Raw genomic sequence first — 20,433 nt, 5'->3', positions numbered from 1 at the left:
TTCTTACCATAAATGGCTATCACTTTTTCTAATTAATGGGATAGAGGATCAAAACATGCCATTGAAAAACTCTACTGAGACGACAGACTGCCAAGAATGTAGAGGAGGTAGGATGGACAGTTGGTTAGATCTAGTATGTATCGTACATGGACGGTAGTTGGAGTCAATGGCTCTCCTTGGATTTCCTCATTTGGAATCATCATGGGGAAGAGGATCAAGCTGGTCCTTGGGAACAATAGGCTAAGGTATCTAGAAAAAAAATCAAAGGGATCTCGGGAAAAGCAATAGCTCTGAGAAAGTCTTATTTCTTTCCAAATGGCTTATGTCCCTATTGAATTGGAACACATCATTATGAGCATGCATTAAAGTTAAATTTTAATCACAAAACATATGGAGAAGGAGGAAATATGCAACTATTGAACTGGAATTAATGGGGATCGATGCTTATGATATTCTTAGTATAAGTATGTTGAATCATACCATGAGAAAAATATTTTGAAAAGGTAACTCATTGTAATTTTCAATTCCAAATTGAGATTTTTCTCTAGAAAGTTGAAATTTAGACGGTCAGTCCATTCATCATCAATGATTTCAATCCATGTGGCAAAATTTTAACTTAAAATATTAATGACCAAAGCTTAAAGCCTTACAAAGTGATGTTGAAAAACTAAAAAAAATAATTAATCTAAACAACTTTTAAAGGGTCATCTCATCCATCAAGCTAATAGCATTCAAGAAAATGTTTACTAGGTATGTGCCGAAAGCTTCGCTCTTTTCTTCATTTAGTTCATACCCGTTCGTTATTTTCTCGTGTTGTTTTAACACATGGTTTTTAATGAAAATGCGTTATATGGTTAAACTCGAAATAGAAACAATAGGATGTACGTAAATCCTACAAGTACTAAAAATATCCACAAATAAGTAAAATAAACACTCAATCAATTAAAAGTAGACCCGAAGTATTTATCAGAAATTTTTAATAAAAGTTAGTGTATATACAAGTTCTGTAACAGTGAAACCACTTGCACCAAAAATTGCTATTAAATTCATTTATAAATATTTAATTAGCCCATTTTAAATTTATTTATTACTTCCATAGAATAAAATATGTTCACATTTTAAAACTTTCTTTTTAAGAATTAATGTGTTAAGAATCTTATGATGCTCAAAGAAAATGACCCTTTTAAACTTTTGGCAAAGGATTTTAAAGGACTTCCCATCCTTAAACCATCTCCATTGTAAGAGTCATCCTATGAAGAAGTTTACTTCTAAATTTCATTGTAACACATTACTTTTAAGTTTTTTTGCAACTTTTACTTCAAAGCAAAGATCTTATAAAGCCTAAATTTAAATTGTTTTATTTAATTAGTAGAAAAATATATTTTTAAGACATTTATTTTTCTTATGATTCAATCTAATGATGAGTTCTTATAAAACTCAGATTTAAGCTTATAACCCTGTACATTATTACCCAGCAATGAAAATGCATTTAGAACTTTGGAAGACCAAATTATGACTTCTATCACGTTTGTTCAACACGGATCAATTCATTGCACGCTCACTGCAGATGCAACACTTCCTGCGAGAAGAATACTGAGACAGACTTGAGTTGCCAATATGGCCCAACCACCACCAAATCTACCTATATTTAAGGGAACCTTACGAGGAAATTAATTACAAAAATGGTAACAGTAAATAGGATATTAACTGATCTTGGGAGGAGGATTGTACCAAAAAAATATAATGGTAAAAAAACTGTGAATCGGTGAATCTGCTAAGTAAACATCCTAGTTGATATCATGTTAGCTTGACTGCTCAAGACCATGGAGAGAACTTGGCTGAAGGTTTGATTTGGGGAGAACACCTGCAGACTGTTTTAGGGACATAGGTTTTTCACCTCGCGAAAAAGCCGTCTTCTCGGGGCGAAAATGAGTTCCTTCTAAACCCTGTTCAGGCATTCTCTTTACTCTCTTCCTTACTACAATACGATCTGTACCCCTGACATCATTCAGAGAACCACTAGAACTTCCCTTTGCTTTTCCTTGTTTTGAACCATTCAAAGAAGGATTGTAAACCCGTGGAGCGGCTGTATTAGAAAGTGCCTTGTTTACTGAATCATGATTAAGACTGCTAGAGTCTGTAGCTAATCTCTCTCGCATGGGCTGTTGCCAAGTAATTGGATTAGCATCGAATTGAGCATTCTCATCTTGTCGAACTGCAAATAACTTTTTCTTAATTTCCTCCCGATCCTAACAATATGAGAAACCAGTGAGATAAAAGTAGAGTAAAACCATCATCGCCACGAATATCAAATCCTGATTGTCATCAGTACATACAAATAACAGAAAGCAAGTTCCCCAATTCTTCAGATGGCAATGGCCCAATTTATTCATAGCATTTTAAATCATGAAAAATTAAATCCCGTGTCAGATTCCTTATTCTTTTTCTCGATGGAAACACAACCATTTCTGACTAAGAATCCAGAAATTGAGAAATCAGAATTTCCATTTTTGGCCATGGTAAAAAATGTGACGCAATCCAGGATATAATAGTTCAATAACTTAATATTTTAACAATATTTTCAGCGGTTCATAATTCATAGTTATCTATTTACAACCATAATTATAGTAAGGACAAGACGAAAAATTAAAAGACTACTGTTCCAATATAGTTATGCTACATAGGCATTTGCAGACTAAACAGTAAACTATGGTCATGACAAATTCCTCTCAAATTTCCAAAACTGACAACAAGGAAAAGGATCCTTTTAAAGAGATTTTAGAATAATACTACACTATTAAAAGTTATTTCATTGCATAGGCATACCTTATGTTTGATATGCAGTGCTCGGCGCCTCTCTTTTGACCTGCAAATTGCTCGCTTGATCCCATGGTTGTCCATGTAACCAGTTGGCCATAATTCTGCAAGCTGAAGAGAATGCACTTGAAAGTGAGAAATCCTTTTTATAAAAAATAAAGATATTAACTTGGACACAAGAAACTGCAATGCTATATAATACACGATCACACATAAAGTAACACAAGCTTCAGAAATAAGAGAACCATTTATTGCACGGAATAATGGGAAAAAATGGCAAATATTTCCAAGCATGAAAATACAATTGAGAACCTTTTCTTTTCAATGTCTTAAACATAGTTATCAATCTAGATAGTGATACTTGCTATTTGAAATTTATCATACAAATATATTATTATTGATCATTATGTACATAATTACATATATAACAAATACTTGTAATTGATATTTCTTGGAATATTCAACACTATTAATAAACAATCAATCACAAAGTAAATAAAAATATGAAGGGGAGTAAAATTTCTTTTGTTGGAGAATAGAGACAAGAATAGAGATGGGTGTTGCAGAAAAAAGTGCATTAGAATGTTTCACAGGTTTGGTAGTACAGCAGAACAAAGACCAAAAGAAGAAAGGGGTTGTTCACTGAGAAGTGGAAACGTAGGAAAAATACGGGTTATGGTTATACATGTTGTCCGAAAATGGTTAAAAAACTCTAAAGAATGTGTAGCTTTTGGGCAAAAAGGGAATTCAAGGTTTCACGGCTGACTGCAGTGGTGCCATAGTTCAGTGAAAACCTGCATTTCCACAATTGTACTGCGATTGTGCACTATTGATAACCATGGTCTATAAAACTTGAAAAGAAGGGATAAAAGATATTGTAAATAGTCCTAATTTAGTAATTTAACAAAAACAAGGATATATTGAAAATAGAATCAACCAAATCAAACCTACAGAAAGTAGGTACTGAAATTAAAGAAAACAAAAATGAGTTTGTGTTCCTCTGCTGCATAAATCCATAACTCAACTATCGATAAACATAGGGATAGCACTAGTAATCCATTAACTCTGCTAGATCAATATTGAGAGGAAGACAGAAAATTTGAACCACCTCATAATACAACTTTCTGATTTGCGGACCAGCATTTTCATCTAAACCCTGGAACAATTACAAATAAGATTCATTAAGAGCAAACATCAACAAACCAAACAGGATCTTTCCCTCCTGTAACCATAAAAAAACCTTGGTCAACAAAATAAATCTTTAAAGCTCAAACTTCTGTACATCAACGAAAATGTCATAGAGATCACAAATCCTGTCTTCCAATGCAGTGTCCATACTAAAAATCCTTTTAGTTATTGCTTTTCCATCAGGACCTAATTCTTCTTCCCCAGATGCACCAGCTTGCTGCTGTAGCTGAAATGCAGGGAAAACATGAATAAGCATCCCATAAAAAATAACCAAAATATTTATTTATCAAAAGTACACTTTAATGAAAAATTGCAATCAAGATACAATGCAAACATGATAGGCCATTAAGACAAGTGTATAAAGGAAAAAAAAAAGGGTGTGGAAAGTGATGAGGTATTTGGAGGAGGGGGAAATTTTCTATTGGACATTATTGTGGCCTGACCGAGTGAAGGAGTTGGTCCTTCAGGAAAGGTTTTCTTTAATTTTAGTAGACTACATATTGTAAGGAGTAGTGCTCCATTCACCCTGCACTCATGTTCAATATCTCTGGAATGCTGTTTATTTTTCAGCCCAGTGATTAATTTTAGTTGACTACTCCATATTGTAAGGAGCAGTGTTCCATTCCACCCTGCACTCATGTTCAATATATCTGGGATGCTGTTTATTTTTCAGCCCAGTGATTAATTCTACCATCAAAATTATATCAGTTCCTTTCCAGTTCTTAATTCAATTCGGGGTCCTATCAGAACATCAAGAAATATTGCAAGAAACATAGATCGAGTGTTGTATTAAATAGCCAAATATTTGTTAATCAATCAAGAGTACCATTATTTCCTGAAAAATTGCAATCAGGTTAGAATGCAAGAATCAAGAAATTTATCAAAAATACTACATTGAGTGTCAGAAATACAAATTACAATTAATATGAAATCCCTTTCTGTGTAAAAATTATTCATCTGCAAGTAACCATGCCAAACTAAAGATTTGCATATAAAACTCAACTGAATTAAACTCATATAGAGAAGCATCCACAAAAGTGTAATTATTACTGTAATACAGGGGAACCAAAAAGGAGCCATATGAACCAGCTAAACAAGTAACTATTGAATGAGTGGAAAACTGAAAATATGACACGTTAAAGCCAGTTTACAAATATTTGATTTTGATACCGAGTAAATAGCAATGGTAACTATGATAAACCTTGGATTCCATGGATGGGGCCTGCATCTTAATCATCTCAACAACTTCCTTCTTTATCTGTTGAAACCTATCATCTTTCTCCTTCTTCGCAGACAAACCCATACTGATCATAATTTTTAAGTTTCTCTGTAGACATTGCATGAGAAGATAAATTTCAATTTGAGCAATATCGGAAACTAAAATACCTATATAATGATTCTTATAGATATAAAATATAAACAAAGAGAAGAATAGTTGCAATATGATGACCACAATGACATGCAATAAAAATAGGTGGCAAATTCCTATTATTTGGATTGGATTGTAAAACAATGGAGTTTTAATACTGAAGGATAACTAGTAATGCAGTAGTTATAGAAACCACTTGAAAATTAGAGTCCACATAATGTTGTAGAGATGGAAATATATATTTTTCTTTGTGAAAAATCACCTGCTCGGTTTCTACTGTTAGTGTTTAAAAGGAACATTTATGTGATTATAAATAAAGAGCATGTGCAGGTAAGGAACATTCTACAAATTTTTTCTAAAGCTCCAATAAGTTCTTTCTCGCAGAGACAATGCAACTTTACTCTTCCTAAACTTGTTTCTATGGATAAAAAATGTGAGCTTGAAAAATTTCACAAACATGATCAACTACAATGAGTGTGTGCTTAGTTCAATTTATTTTGAAGGGATAATTACATATTTTTGCCCAATTCATGATAAATTTCAAGAAATAAGTTAGTAGTTCTCCAAAAACAATCTATATCAATATTGAACTTAAAATCCCTTCAGGAAGACCTTCTGTCACTCTGGAGTAAGCAAATAAGAATTTCATAGACAGACATATGACACGGAAGTACACCATATCAAGCAAGAAAAAATCCAATCTTTCAGATGGTCACAATGGGATAGGTCACGAATGTATTCAAAGCCTAAATATGGTAATGCATAATCACATCTCAATAAATAAATGAACTACAATTGTATAGAAGTTCAGTATAATGGACTCAACAGCAAGATAAGTGGTTTGAGAGATACAATCTTTAGTTTCAATTGTCATATTTAATATAACGTTGGGGTTCAACAACCAATAATGAAAAAAGAAGCCGGTCATCTATAAAGCTCCCAGTACGCATTGGAGGTACTATAACCAGAAACTGAGACAATACACACTAAAGGATTATCGTTCATGTTTATCAAGCTGAAATACCTTTAATGTTCTAAGCTGAATCAGATGTCCAAGAATACTCATAAGACGGTTAATTAAATCCTTTGATACTTTCCCTTGGCTTGCCTGCTGCATCAAAAGTATATAGTCAATATTACAAAATGATAAATATGCTCTACTGTTTTAGATTTAGTGAAGTTGAAATAATTTTTTCTTAGTGCTTTCCCTCCCTCCTCTGTCTATTCTAATAGAAAGTTCAAACTGAGAAGACTGGAAAAAAAAGTAATGAATTGTTCATATCTAGAAGCACTAAGCATGATATCACAAATAAATTTGCCAATACCGCTAATCTAGCCACTTTAGCGAGTTTCAGCTTTATATCTCTAGGCAATCTCCGTTTGACAGCCTGAGGTGTGTTATCACCCTCCTGGTTTTCCATAGTAGGTGGCCTTGCTGTAACATTATTTAAGAGAAAAACTTCACATTAGCAACAAACTCCCTACACTGCCAATATGAGAAAAGTAAGCTTCACAAATTTTCTGAACTTACATTCTGTGACTATCTTCTCCAAATCTCGAATAGCTTTCTCAAGTGCGGTAATTTTTGGCCTAGCACTAGAACCATCTTTCTTGAGCACATGTTCAGATTTCTGAGTAAAAGCTTCAATCAAGTTCACAACTAAAACAGTATATGTTACACATAAAAAAGTCCACTTTCACAAATTTTGTATTCAGAAGTAATAGCAATAGGAACATTTTATTTCACCGAGTGCATGTTGCAAGTATAGTATAGTTTGCCAAAGCTTCAATTTAAATCTATCTTAAAGATACACCAACCTTGTATACCAATATTGTAAACAATTAGGACATCTTGGGTTGACAAAATTGTAGAAGATGGTGTCAAGTTTAAAACATTTGTCTAGTTTGAAGTGTAAGTCGTGTCAATTAGGAAAATATATTCAACAATCTTGTCCTTATATTCTTAATAAACAAGTTTCGTATCTTTTTCATTAGTTCACTCTGATAGTTGGGGTCATTCTTGTATTATTACTCCTTGTGGTTTTAAAATTTTTCTTATCTTTATTGATAATTAATGTATATGTACTAGGATTTTTCTATATTTAAAGCTTTTTCTAATGAAATCAAAACACAATTTTGCTTATCCATGTGCTTTCACTACAACAATGACCACGAATATTTGTCTCACCAATTCCAGTAACTCATGGCCTTTAATGATATTTTGCATCAAATTTCGTGTCCACATACTCTTCTACAAAATTAAGTAGTTGAGCACAAAAACAAATATCTTCTTGAAACTACTTGGGCACTTCTTCACAATCATCTTCCATCCCATCATTCTAGGGGGATGTTATCCTAATAGCATGTTATCTCATTAACCAGATGCCCTCATCTATCCTTTATTATCAAGTACCTCACTTTGTCCATGTTCCTCATTCCCATTTATATAATCTTCCTACAAATAGTTTTGGTATCACATAATTTGTATATAACCTCACACCAGATCGAGATAAACTTCTCCTTAGTCATTCCAACGTGCCATCCTGATATATCATCATTCTCAAAAAGAGTATTGATGTTTTTCTCCTGATCTTAATAATTATTTTCAATCTGCTAAAGTCCCTTTCTTTGAGTGTCATATACTATACAAATTTTCCTTCTAATGAGACATGCATTCACTTTCACCACCAATAGTCACATGTAAGAGAAAATATGCTTTGGAGATTCTAAAAGAAAAAAGGGATGATAAATTTATGCTTATGGACACACCAATGGATCCATTTCTCAAACTTGAACCTGACCAAAGAGAATCATATTCTAACCATGGGAGATAGAAACACTTAGTAAGCTAAATTACCCTAACATAGCAATTGCAGTGAGCGTAGCAGGTCAATTTTTAAACTTTCCTTGTCAAGATCATTGCGATGTAGTCGTATGAATTCTAAATTATATTAAGAATGCTTCGGGCAAATGCCTCATTTATGAGCGTAGCAAGTCAAATTTTAAAACCTTCTTGTCAAGATCTTTAATATTAAGGATGCAGTCATGTTGCGTTCTTGTTGGAAGAAAATTAATGTCATGGAAAATTAAGAAATAAAATGTTGTGGCAAGATCAAGGGTAAACTCAAAATACAAGGTGACACTAGTTACTTGTAAGCTCATATGGCCAAATCAATTCCTAAAAAAACTTAAATTGGAAGAAATTTTCCAAAATATGTAACAACCAGGCATCATTACACATTGCCTCTAATCCTTATTTCGTGAAAAGACCAAACATATCAAGGTAGATTGTCATTTAAGAGAAAAGTTGGAGTCTAGAGACAACACCATTAGATTTGTCAACTCTAGCAAAAAGTTGGCCAATATATTCACCAAGTCACTAAGAAGATTAAGCATCAATTATATTTGCATAAAGTTTAGCACATACAACTTGTATGCTCCAACTTGAGGGTTGTTATAATTATAGAAATAACACAAATCCTCTTATAGTCAGGAATATTTGAATTATATATTATGTATTATTAAGAACAATTTTGTTATTCTCATATCATATCTTTATTATTAAAGGATATCAAATTTCCTTTATTAATTGCATTGATTCCATGTTATCTTAGAAACACATAGTACATCAATGTCACTTTTTTTAACAAACTCCTTTCTTTCCTCCTTTTGTACATGATGTTCATTAACAAGCACCACATATGCCATTAATTGAGTCCTTTGTTCCTCCTGCTCTTTACCACCTAACTCCCATCCAAAATCCACCCAAACCATCATCACCACCTCTTATACCCACCAATGCAGGGTCCATATGACAAGTCCAATGCTTTAAGGGAGTTCTCTTCATCATTTTCTTCTCATTCATCATTGGATACCCCAACTCCAAGTAATGACGATTCAAGTTGGCCTATTGTATTTACAATTTTCTCACATACATTAGGTCCTCTTCTTCCTATTTTTCTTCTATGTACTCTATGTCTTCTATTATAATTCTTAAAAATGTGAACAAAACACTTGATCATCTTGGATGGCAAGAACATGATTGTTGAAATTCAAGCTCTTGAACATGATAACACACGGATGTCATTGGGTTTATGCCATTGAAGTTGAACCCAAAGGTGAAGTTGATGGCATAGCTAGATTAGTGGCTAAAGAATAATTGATTATAATGATACTTTCTTTCTTGTGGAAAAAATGACTATTGTCCACCTTTTCTCTGCCATGATAGCTACTCATCATTGACCTCTTCATCAATTGGATATTAAAAATGTTTTTCTTCTTAGTCATCTATAGGAGGAAGTCTACATGGAACAACCTCTTAGGTTTGTTATCCAAAGAGAGTTTGGTTTTGTTTGTAAATTACATCATTCTATATAGTCTCAAGCAATCTCCACCACATGCTTTGTTTGGAAAATCTAGCCACGTTGTTCATACCTTTAAGCTTAAATGTAGTGAGGCACATTATTTGGCTTTTTACTATCATACCTCCTCTAGAAAATGTCCTTACTTAATAGTATATGATGATATAGTCATTATAGTGAATGATGTTGCTAGAAGCTCTCAGTTAAAAGAACACTTATACAATCATTTTAAAACCAAGGATCTAAAATGTCTCAATTTTTGGGCATTGAAGTAGCCCAATCAAAGGAAGGTATTGTAATTTCTCAAAGGAAATATACTCTAGATGCTAAAAGAGACAAACATGATTGATTGTAGCGTAGTAAATAGTCCTATAAAACCAAAACCCAAATCAGAAATTAATGGCAAAACAAGGTGAATCTTTCTGACCTAGAAAGATATAGAAGACTTCTTAGGAAAATTACTTATCCTACTATAACTAGACCTAATCTATCCTTTGCAGTTGGTGTTATTAGTTAGTTCATGCAAACTCCTTGTATTCATCATTAGAATGTTGTCATTCATATTCTAAAATACCTCAAAAAGGCTCCAAGATAAGGTCTATTATATGAAGATAAAGGGAATAGCCAAATCTTTGGGTATTGTGATGTTGATTGAGTGGGATCTCCTACGAATAGAAGTTCCACTACAAAATATTGTATTCTCATTTAAGGAAATGTTATTTCCTAGAAAACAACAAAACTAAGTGTAGTTGCCTAATCAACTGCTGAAACTGATGTAGGGCAATGACATCTCTCACTTGTGAACTTGTCTGGGTAACACAGTTCCTCCAAAAACTAAACTTTTGTAAGTATCAACAAATGAAGATGTATTGTGATAATCAATTAGCTCTCCGCATTACTTTCAATCATGTATTCAATGAGGACCAAACATAGAGAATTCAACTATCATTTTAGAGAATTCAACTAAATTTAACAATTCGAATGATTAGCTTGCAAATGTGTTAACAAATCCTTAAGGGACCTCATAATGAATTTAATTGTTCCAAGCTAAGTACATATAATACGTATGCTCCAACTTGAGAGGGAGTGTTAGAATAGGTTTCTTAAAAAGTTGTTTTGAGTTGTACCTAGAACCCTAGAGGTGTCTTTACTTGTTTTCTAGTCTTCTCTTTCATTGTATCTCAAGATTAATCTACAGTTTCCATATAAATATTGAGAACCTATGAGAGACTTGAACAAGCTCTCTAAAATATGTTTTCTCTTTTTATTTTTCTCAAGTACATACAAGTGCTTATTTGGTGGAGTAGTTTCGTGCTTCTTACTGTATATATTGCTTAGAATGGAGAAGCCTTTAATTTAAAGCTGAATAGAAAAGTTGAATTTCTATAGCCTATAAATGCAGCAGAGGACCTTTTTATCGGTATTAAATGTTTCATAAAATTATATTAATCATACTGCAAATAAAATAAAGACCACAGAAAAGAAGTTTGGTAAACTTACTGGTGCACGTATAGCAATTTTTCCCACAGACAAGTTTAGATCTGGCAGTTCATGGATGCCATTTTTATCTTTTGACCGACCAGTGTTTTCTAAATTGTCAAGACTAGAAGATTTTCCAGGTTGGGATTTTGAATGTGCAGATTGATTTTTTTCATAGTACTTGTGATGAGAAGTATCTAGCAATCCACTTGCATCTTTAAATTTATCACTCGTGTTCTTAGATTGAAGCACTCCAGTCTTCTGTTTATCAGCACCTTCTGCAGCAGTCGGATCATTATTTGATACTTTTAAACACACAGGGGGATCCGACATTGGTCTAGTGTCAGCAGTTTTCTTTTTCAAATTAATTCCAGAGACATCCAATTGCTTCTGAAGTTTCTTGTCTTCATAATGTTCAACGACAAAATTATGTGAGGAACTGAGCATATTTTTCGCAGGTAATGACACAGTTTTCCCAGCAGCAGTCTTGCCCACTTTCACATGTTTATTTGATAGATGACCATCAATATTTTCTTCAGGATTCTTTGATATATCTTTTCGTCGCCTTTTCTTTGCTTGCTGGATAGGTAATACTGGAGGTTCATTTCTTGTGATATAGAAAGAACCAGAAAATGAATAAAATCAGTAATTTGATAGAATACCTTAAATACTAAAGTGTACAATTTAATAGATTCAAAATGTTGACACACATATGTAGAAAAGTGTCACAGGAATAAATATCCAACCACAAGCCAGAAAAATAATGCTATGAATATTCAACAATGACATACAAACTTCATTTCGTAGTTATCAATCATAAATGGAAGTATGTAGCAATCAACCCCAAAACTGCTATGGTGAGATAGACACTTGCTGAAATTCTGAGATACAAATTAAATCATTTATACAGCCCATATATAAATACTCAAAGGAAATAATTAGGCAAAATAAAATATATATTTATAATCAATAATCAAAAGTCAAAGTGAACAAAAAAACTAAAACGGAAGAACAGAACAGGTAAAAACAGGCAATATTTGGGCAACAAACAATCTAGTACTTTCATTGATTCAATTAATGATCCAGTTTCATAAACATTGTTTTCAAAGGTTGAAATTGCAACAAACATTTTATGGAAATAGTTAAACAGTGTAAAGAAGCAATACTCTAAATTTAAGGTTCATTCAGCTTGCATAAGTTTCATATAGTGTAAATCTAAAGAGGAAAAGAAAATAAAAGAATGGAATGGAAATGAGGGAATGTAGGTTGTTTACAAAGAGTGGAATAACTGGGGAAACATGTAAAAAAACAGTCAGCTACAACATACAAATTTCAACACTCAATTGCACAGAAATAGACCATGTTGCCACCTTCATCGATCATACAACTTGTATAATCGATTAAGGCAGTCTGTCTTTCTTCCTTTATGTTAACATCAAACTGCACTCCCAGCTTGCACCAAACTCCCTCTCCTTTTTCTATTATTTAAGAACAATGATAACAATAATACATACTAACAGTGCAATCAAAATTGGATCATGAAAAATGTAAGAAACCCCAAAAATGTTTTATGAAAAAAATATCAGAAGTCATAACACATTAAGGCGGAAGCATCACAGACAAAATGCAAAAATATAACTGTAATGCTAAAATCAATGAAAGAACCATATAATGAATAATAATATTATGTCTAGAAATTCAAATAACAATAAAATCAAATCAAAACACCACCATATTCAAGTTTTAGACTTAAAATAACAAAAAAATATAAGATAAATGTCCTAAATTTCTATTTATATCTTGGATGTTCTTGCACTGCCTTGTTCAGTTGCCATTGGGGATGCTCGAAAATAGGTGATCAAATGTTTCAGAGATTCAGAGAGTAATTAGAGTGGAAATGAAGAAAAGAAGAATTCAGGGAGGGCAGGTGTCATTGAACAAAGAGGAAGTAGAAAGAAAATAATAATAAGAGGACTTGCAGTGGAACTAGAGGTGACTGCAGCAGCAAGACTATGATGGCACAACAGCAGGATGCCGACGGTGGGACAGCGACAGTGCTCGTACTGGAATCAGAGGAGGCTATGGGTGGGGAGCTTGAGGCTGAGATATGGGGCGTGTTAAGTTTATTTTCTGATGATGTTTTGATTTGGGTCAGGTTGTATGGCCCAACCCTTTGATTTAAAAAGAAACACCTATTGGACTGACCCAATATGCATTAGCCCGAAAATAGAAATGGAAGAAAAATAAAGTTAAGGTTTTAAATGCCTAGGGTTGGGTCGGGTTAGGTTGTCAGGTAAAAGGTTTGATACTTTTGTTCATTGTTATGCATTCTATAAATAATGATAGGAGCATTTACATATAATTATTATAATTACAAATATCCTGCGTGATTGGTGTGTCTAGCTTAGGAATATTATCATATATATAATTGAAGAGGACAAATCAATTCATGATTTGTCAGGCTTATTCTTAATTTAAGGAAATAAAATATTTCCTAATTCACACGGTTCATGCTAACCCAAGGCTTCTTCTTCCTTACTCAAACCAGCACTGCGCAGTTTATGATTTCCTCCATGGCCGCTCTCAAAGCAATCACTACAAGCCACCATGCAAAACCCGATTCGCCACCACCATGTTGTGGCAACCACCAAAAAGTCCACCATCGAAATCCGCCATGGCACCGCCATGGCCATTTTTCGATAACACTGCATAATACTAATAAAATTATATTAACTAGTGGAAACACAAGCGCAGCGGCGTCATGTGTCGTCATTCTTATTAGGAAATTGAAAACAACAATATCATAATAAAAAAACAAACAGTTACAATTTTTTTTTAAAATAAAGTTATGACAACAATCACAATAATAGTTGTAAGGAAGATGTATGCACGAAAACAATAATAAAACATAGAATAATCTTTACATTTTATATAATACACACACATATATATTACTAGCAAAAACGTAGACTCTATAGTGCTTTGCATTTTTTATCACGCTATTTTATTTTAACAAGTTAAAATTTAATATTTATATTAATTTTAATTTTAATTTTAGATATATTAAATAAAATATATGTATTATTATATTTTTTGTTTTATGTGACTTTGTTTATTATAATCTATATCAATATATAACCAATACATCATGTAGATGCCCCGTTTGGTATATTTTTTAATTTATAACTATATATAGTGGGATATCCCTATTTGGTGTTAATTGTAACAGCGGAAGACAAATAAAGTACGTGTATGCATTTACCTTTTTTTGTGTAGAGGTGGCAGTTTCTCTCCACTACTTTCTCTCATCACTACCCTTCCCAATTTGTTTTGTATTGTGGTTTTAAAACATTATTTAAGGGTAAAATAAGAAAATGATTAGTGTACATCAAGCAGAGAAGTTCTTCACCATGAGTTATGTATTGTGACCTCTTATCACTACCATTCACCATGAGTTTTGTATTGTTATTTTAAAACATTAGTAAGGGTAAAATATAAAATTGATTTGCGTAAACTAAACGGGAAAATCCCATTCTACATATTGTTATAGATTATATTATTAGTAACAATAAATAATAATAAAAACAATAAAATATTAATATTAATAATAAAACAAAAAATAATAAGAGTTAATAACAGATGTATTAATACTATAAATAATAAATAATAATAGTAATAATATTTTTTAAAAATAAATATTCTTAAATTTAATTTCCACTTTACTTTTTCTCTATTTCTCTTCAACCAAACAATCTTATTTTCACTTTATGTCTCCCCTATTTCTATTATTTTCTCTTGGACACTAAGTAGTTAATCCAAGATAGTCGAGCGGAGCAGCTGACTCCAAAAGTGGGATATCGGGATAAAAAATTGCAGGATGACCGTTATTCTATTTAATATATATACATATAGATAATTTTAGACTTTTACATGTATATAGTTTGTATTATATGACAATGTAAATATTGTTTTAATATATTTATATTATTTCTTATATTATTATATCATATATCTGTGTGTTTCCTATCATTATATTATGTGTATTTATAATCTTGATATTATTTGGGTTATTATATCATATAGTATGTTTCATTTAGTTTTTATTCCTAAAATACAACAAATATTTAGCTTATTATATTTTTAATCACTATTTTTAACATATTAAATCATATAATATGCTTTATTTAGTTTATTAATGATTTAATTAATTTTTAAATATTTATATATTTTTAATAATATTATATTTATTATTATCATTATTTAGTTTATTATACTATATTGTAATTAATAATTGTTCACATAATAAGTTAAAAAGCAACTCAAAAAATATGGCAAATGTTAGACTCAAGTTTACACCCAGAACCCTAAGGGACCACCACAGATCAGTTTCTGATAGCTAGCATTGCACCCTCAAAGTCAATCGTTTTGTGACAACGAAAATGGAAGGTCAACGCCAGCATAATGGAGGTCATGGAGCAGCAGTTTTCAGTTGGGCTTCATAGCCACAGTGCTAAAACACCCCAGAAGCACAACTACAGCCACCCCCCTCACGGCTTCTCCAACCAAAATTATAAAACACAATGCAACAAAGTCTGTTGTGCCTCACTGCTGCTCTACCCTGATAGCAACTGCTCTGGCGGTTATTGATAACCCAACTTTAACCAAATAATCTTTATTTCCACTCTATTTCTCACCTATTTCTCTTATTTTTTGTTCCCTTCCTTTATTTTCCCTTTCTTTCCTCTACCAAACACGCCCTAAAGGTCATATTCTAATCATGGATCTATACATCCATGAACTCTACCTGGCCACTTCAATCTTAGCATATGCACTCAACAAAAATGCACACACATATACATGTACACACACACATATCTATATATGTATGTATTCTCATCATTCCAACCATAAAATATATCTCAACTCAACAGATATATATTAGTTGTGATCACTACTCAACAGATATATCTCATTTCATGTTAAGATAACGCCACAAGCATAAATATAACTAAAGGTGCAACATTATTCCACTAACTTTAGTATTGTACCCATTGCCTTAACAAGAGAAGAGTGAAAGTAATTTACATAGTAAAGAGATAGTCATAAAGAGGGCAACCCAGAGTCCATGAGACTCCCACCTAGAGAGATTTGTGGAGGGAAGATGTACACATACTTGGCCCCACAAGCAAAGAGGCTATTTTCTAAGATTTGAACTAGTGAATTCCAGGCCACAAGGCAGCAACCTTAGTTTGGTACTAAGGCTAGCCCTCATAAAGAAAAGAAATGACATACTCTGAGAAAATATTCAAACAAAAATCACTTACATGCGTTCCAATTTCCCTCTATTTACAAAGAATCCATCATGCTTGATTGCAGAGTTATCAACCTCAAAATACTCATCCTGCAGAAAGAGCAGTTGAACTAAATAAAAAAAATATTCAAGCTGCAATGGTCACAATATAGGAGAATGAAAATTTCTGTTTCATCATTAATCAAAGTCAAATAGTCACAATGTTATAACCAATCAAAATGGTATAAAAGATACCAACCAATTCAGCATCATCAATGAAAGAGTCTTCTGTATCATACTGATCATCAGGAGCATCAAGTAGATCCTCCTCATCACTACTATCCTTACCCTAAAAAAAATGATTCGGTCTCATTATTCCCAACATGGAAAACAGATTGAAAAAAATTAATAAAAACTTACATACGCATATTTACAGTAGAAGTCAATTCATTTTGTACAGTGCATTCAGTAACACTATCGAGAAGCCATACACCCATACCATGTAAAGGCGTTCAATCTTTTCTATTACAGCACTGAAACGGTTTGGCTGAGGAGCACCCTGTTCTTCGGTCTCCTTAGGTTGTCCCTAAAAGTGACAAGTTTATTAAATAGCGAAGCACAAAAAAAAAACCACACACCACTCCAATAGACAATATGCTAATTTCTGCTGGTATATTAATTCAAATAATTATAATGTGGCATAAAACTAGGTAGAGACAATTAAAAAGGCTTTATCACCTTGTCTATAATAATTTCATCTTACAAATAAATAGATATATGTATTTGGATTTGCATCTAGGATACACATTTTCATGGTAAGTCAGCTAATCAGTGTAGAAGCAACATTTGACACAATTATACCATGCCAAAAGGCAAACAGACATTAAATTCATATGCATAATGCAGTCAAATAATTCAAATACACATGCTTCCAGGAGTTATTCGACTCTTCCATTCAAATAATTTTCCATAAGAGAAGCACCAGAGCACAAACCATTCTCGCTATATATTCAAACTAATAAATTTGAACTCAAATACAAGTACTTCTAGGTGCAATTCGACCACAACAAAATCCTTTCAAATAGTTTTCCATAAGAACAATTATGCATTCAAACTAATCAATTTGAAGTCAAATGCAAGTACTTTCTAGCACAATTCGACTTTGCCAAAACGAAAACCTTTCAAACAATGTTTTACAAAGAGCAGCAACGAGTGGCACAAACCGTTATGCATTCAAACTAGTAAAAGTAAATTACAAGTACTTCCAGGAGAAATTTGACTTTGCCACGACTAACCCTTTTAAATAAATTTCCATAAGAGCAGCACCATGCGGCACAAACTGTTGTCATCATGCATTCAAAATAATAAAATCTAATACAAGCACTTCCAGGAGCAATTCAACTTTGCCATGACAAAACCCTTTTAAATAATTTTCCATAAGGGCAGTGCCACACGGCACACTGTTGTCAAAAACCGAGAAGAAACGTGCACTTCCCATTTAATAGACAATTATTTAATTTTTCAAAAGAGGAACCTAAATTGTTAGACAAAAACAACGTAAGGTCAGTCATGTTCGGTTTGGCAGAATATGTTCCCAAAACCTAGCATTACCCAGACCCTTATTTCAGTGCCAAAGAAACAAACAATCACGTCTCAGTAGAAAGCCACTCTTACAAATTACAATTAAAAAATATCATCCATAAACCACAGTAACCCTCCCACACATTGCTATCTACGCAACGAATCACAATGTGCGTACACTGAAATTTCAGAAACACACCTACACATACTCGGAACAATTCGGAACCTAAATGTAAGTTGGAAAAGGAAGCTCACCGGAGCGATTCTGGACTCGAGCGCAGGGTGCGCATTGGGAAGGTGCTCTGGTGCTGAAACGGGTCCCTTATTATTAACCTTATTGGCGTCTTTCATCAGCTTCTTCCACGACACTATGGTGGTCTCTCCCGGCCGAAGCTCCACTGTGAACATTTGCCGGTCGCCTTTCTTCACAAAGGACGACGGAGCCCTCGCCGCCGACAACGAATCGCCGCCGCCAAGAGAAGCCGTATCCTCCGCCATCGGAGTGTTTACTCGGCGAATTTCTCGGGCGTCGGTGCGTGTTTTCGGGGAGAATTGTTAGAGCGCGAGGAACATGCGGAAACGGAACGATAAGCCCTAAAATCTGGAAAGAAGAACAGAAACAGAGAACGAGAAGAGGAAGAACTGAAGAAGCGAATTGGGATTGCGCGGGATTCAAAAAAAGAGAAAGGGAGAAAAGAAAGATAAAAATAAATAAAAAATGTATGAAAAAAGAAATAAAAGAAAAGATATTGTGGATGGGTTTTAAGTTTAACTGCAATTTCGACTCGGTTGTAAAAATTTTCCAGTGCTTTTGTTTTCCGGGAAAGCGACGGAGGCAAAAGGGATTTGGGGCGGGGAATGGTGTATGTGGGCCGCATTATTTGCTCAATGTAGTGCTTTTACTTTCTGCACTCCCTACTTTTTAAAAATGTTTATTTTTCACATTTTTGGTCTTATAACTCATTCCACCTCCAAAACTTCTATTGATACTCTATATTACTGTTATAACTTAGAATTGTTGAAGATGAAGGTTTTATAAAGGTTCAAGTTAGCTAGCTTCTTTAGGTAAGCTTTTTGTTGTTTTAAAGATTCAAGCAACACTAAAATAGCTTTCAAGTTATTTTTAGATTATGCAATTCTAAAGTTTTTAGATTGAAAAATTATAAAATCTTTTAGATTTACCAATTCATAATAATAACTTCATATTCAGTACAATTAAGAATTGCACAATTTAAAATGTCACTGGTAGTATTCTAAATTATACAATAAATAAATGGTTATAATGAATTGAGTTTTAATAAACACTTCATTAGAAGAATTTTAGATTATGTAATATGATTTTATTAATTAAACTTCTAGATTACATAATTTAAAAAGTTATTTTTTAATTTATGTCGTTGATGTTTGATGTGAATGTAACTACAAGAACACATGATTCTTGACATTCTTAGGAACAACTTGAGCTGGATTTGAAAGGCACTTTACTTTAGAATTGGATCAATGTTCTAAATTCAAGAACTCACCAAAACTAAACACCAACCAAGACTCATATTGAAGTCCATGTATTGTCAAATTGAATCAAAACAAAAGGAAAGAAGAACAAGAATTAAAACTGGACAGAATTTAAATGATAGCTACTGAACCAAAACAGAATTAAGAACACAATGCTGGAAACTCAAAAATAAACGGTAGAAAAAGAAGTAAACTCTAGGAATCAAAACTACCGAATGGAAAATTGAAGAAAAGGGAAGAAGAACACTTATAGAATAAGATGCTTGCTGGATTTTGAGAATTGGAAGAAGCCATTCACGCCACTTGGAACCTTGAACCAAGATAAGTGATGGAGTGCCACCACTTGAAGCTCACCATAGCTCACAAGATAAGGCAAAGAAGAGGAAGACTCAAAACTCACAAATTCTCTCCAAAATTGAGTATAGTCTCTCTACTATAAAATTCCAATCTGAATTGTACAAGCTAAGCACCTTTATTTATAGCCTAGAGGTGCTGAAAATGCAAGCTAAATGGCACACAAATGCAATGAAATTCGGTTTGGCACCCCCTAGGCTCCTATCTACACTCCCCCCTAGACTCCCTTACTACTTACACCTTTTTATTACATTCACACCCCTATTCTACAAAAGAAATAAGAAGAGCCATTTTATTATACTCTTGTCCCAAAGCTCTTGCCATGCTCCTAGTAATTCGTTGGGCTTGGGCCCCTTATTGGGCTTGGACCCCTTGATGGGCTTGGGCCCCTTGTTGGGCTTGGGCTTCATAGCCTAGAGCATCCTCTACTTGGTTTCCATCAATGTTGTTGTGAAGAAGAGTAGAAAATTATTATGACATGA

General features: G+C 33.2%; 1 protein-coding gene across 5 annotated transcripts; it reads right to left on the bottom strand.

Annotated features, from left to right (window-relative positions):
* Nucleotides 1-1,604: 1,604 nt before the first annotated feature.
* LOC137813505 (ubinuclein-1) lies at nt 1,605-19,002 on the bottom strand. Of its 5 annotated transcripts, none has more exons than XM_090300094.1 (13): nt 18,341-19,002; nt 16,929-17,090; nt 16,764-16,853; nt 16,539-16,615; nt 11,236-11,821; nt 6,906-7,005; nt 6,700-6,809; nt 6,399-6,485; nt 5,207-5,332; nt 4,100-4,231; nt 3,926-3,973; nt 2,827-2,928; nt 1,605-2,249 (listed from the first exon to the last, which is right to left on the bottom strand). In XM_090300094.1, exons 5-13 carry the CDS (start codon nt 11,659-11,661, stop codon nt 1,803-1,805), a joined length of 1,578 nt encoding a protein of 525 aa, XP_090156220.1. In that variant the 5' UTR covers nt 11,662-11,821; nt 16,539-16,615; nt 16,764-16,853; nt 16,929-17,090; nt 18,341-19,002; the 3' UTR covers nt 1,605-1,802. The 5 variants fall into 5 exon arrangements, with proteins under 5 accessions (XP_090156220.1, XP_090156223.1, XP_068471895.1 ...); XM_090300097.1 differs by having other exon boundaries at nt 6,399-6,482; nt 18,341-18,903; XM_068615794.2 differs by having other exon boundaries at nt 17,004-17,090; nt 18,341-18,872.
* Nucleotides 19,003-20,433: the final 1,431 nt, after the last annotated feature.

Source organism: Phaseolus vulgaris, chromosome 1 (genome assembly GCF_051622355.1).
Source record: "Phaseolus vulgaris cultivar YP4 chromosome 1, ASM5162235v1, whole genome shotgun sequence".
NCBI lineage: Eukaryota > Viridiplantae > Streptophyta > Magnoliopsida > Fabales > Fabaceae > Phaseolus > Phaseolus vulgaris.
Note: the sequence above shows the minus strand (reverse complement) of the source record. Positions and strands in the feature narration are given on the sequence as shown.

Bases quoted from the DNA above. Each gene is read 5' to 3' on its own strand.
- LOC137813505 (XM_068615794.2), bottom strand. From the start codon at position 18,583: ATGGCGGAGGATACGGCTTCTCTTGGCGGCGGCGATTCGTTGTCGGCG. The intron at 16,616-16,763 runs GTTGGTATCTTT...CTCTTTCTGCAG, and splicing joins TCATTGATGATGCTGAATTG to GATGAGTATTTTGAGGTTGA. The intron at 6,810-6,905 runs GTAAGTTCAGAA...ATAATGTTACAG, and splicing joins GGAGAAGATAGTCACAGAAT to CAAGGCCACCTACTATGGAA.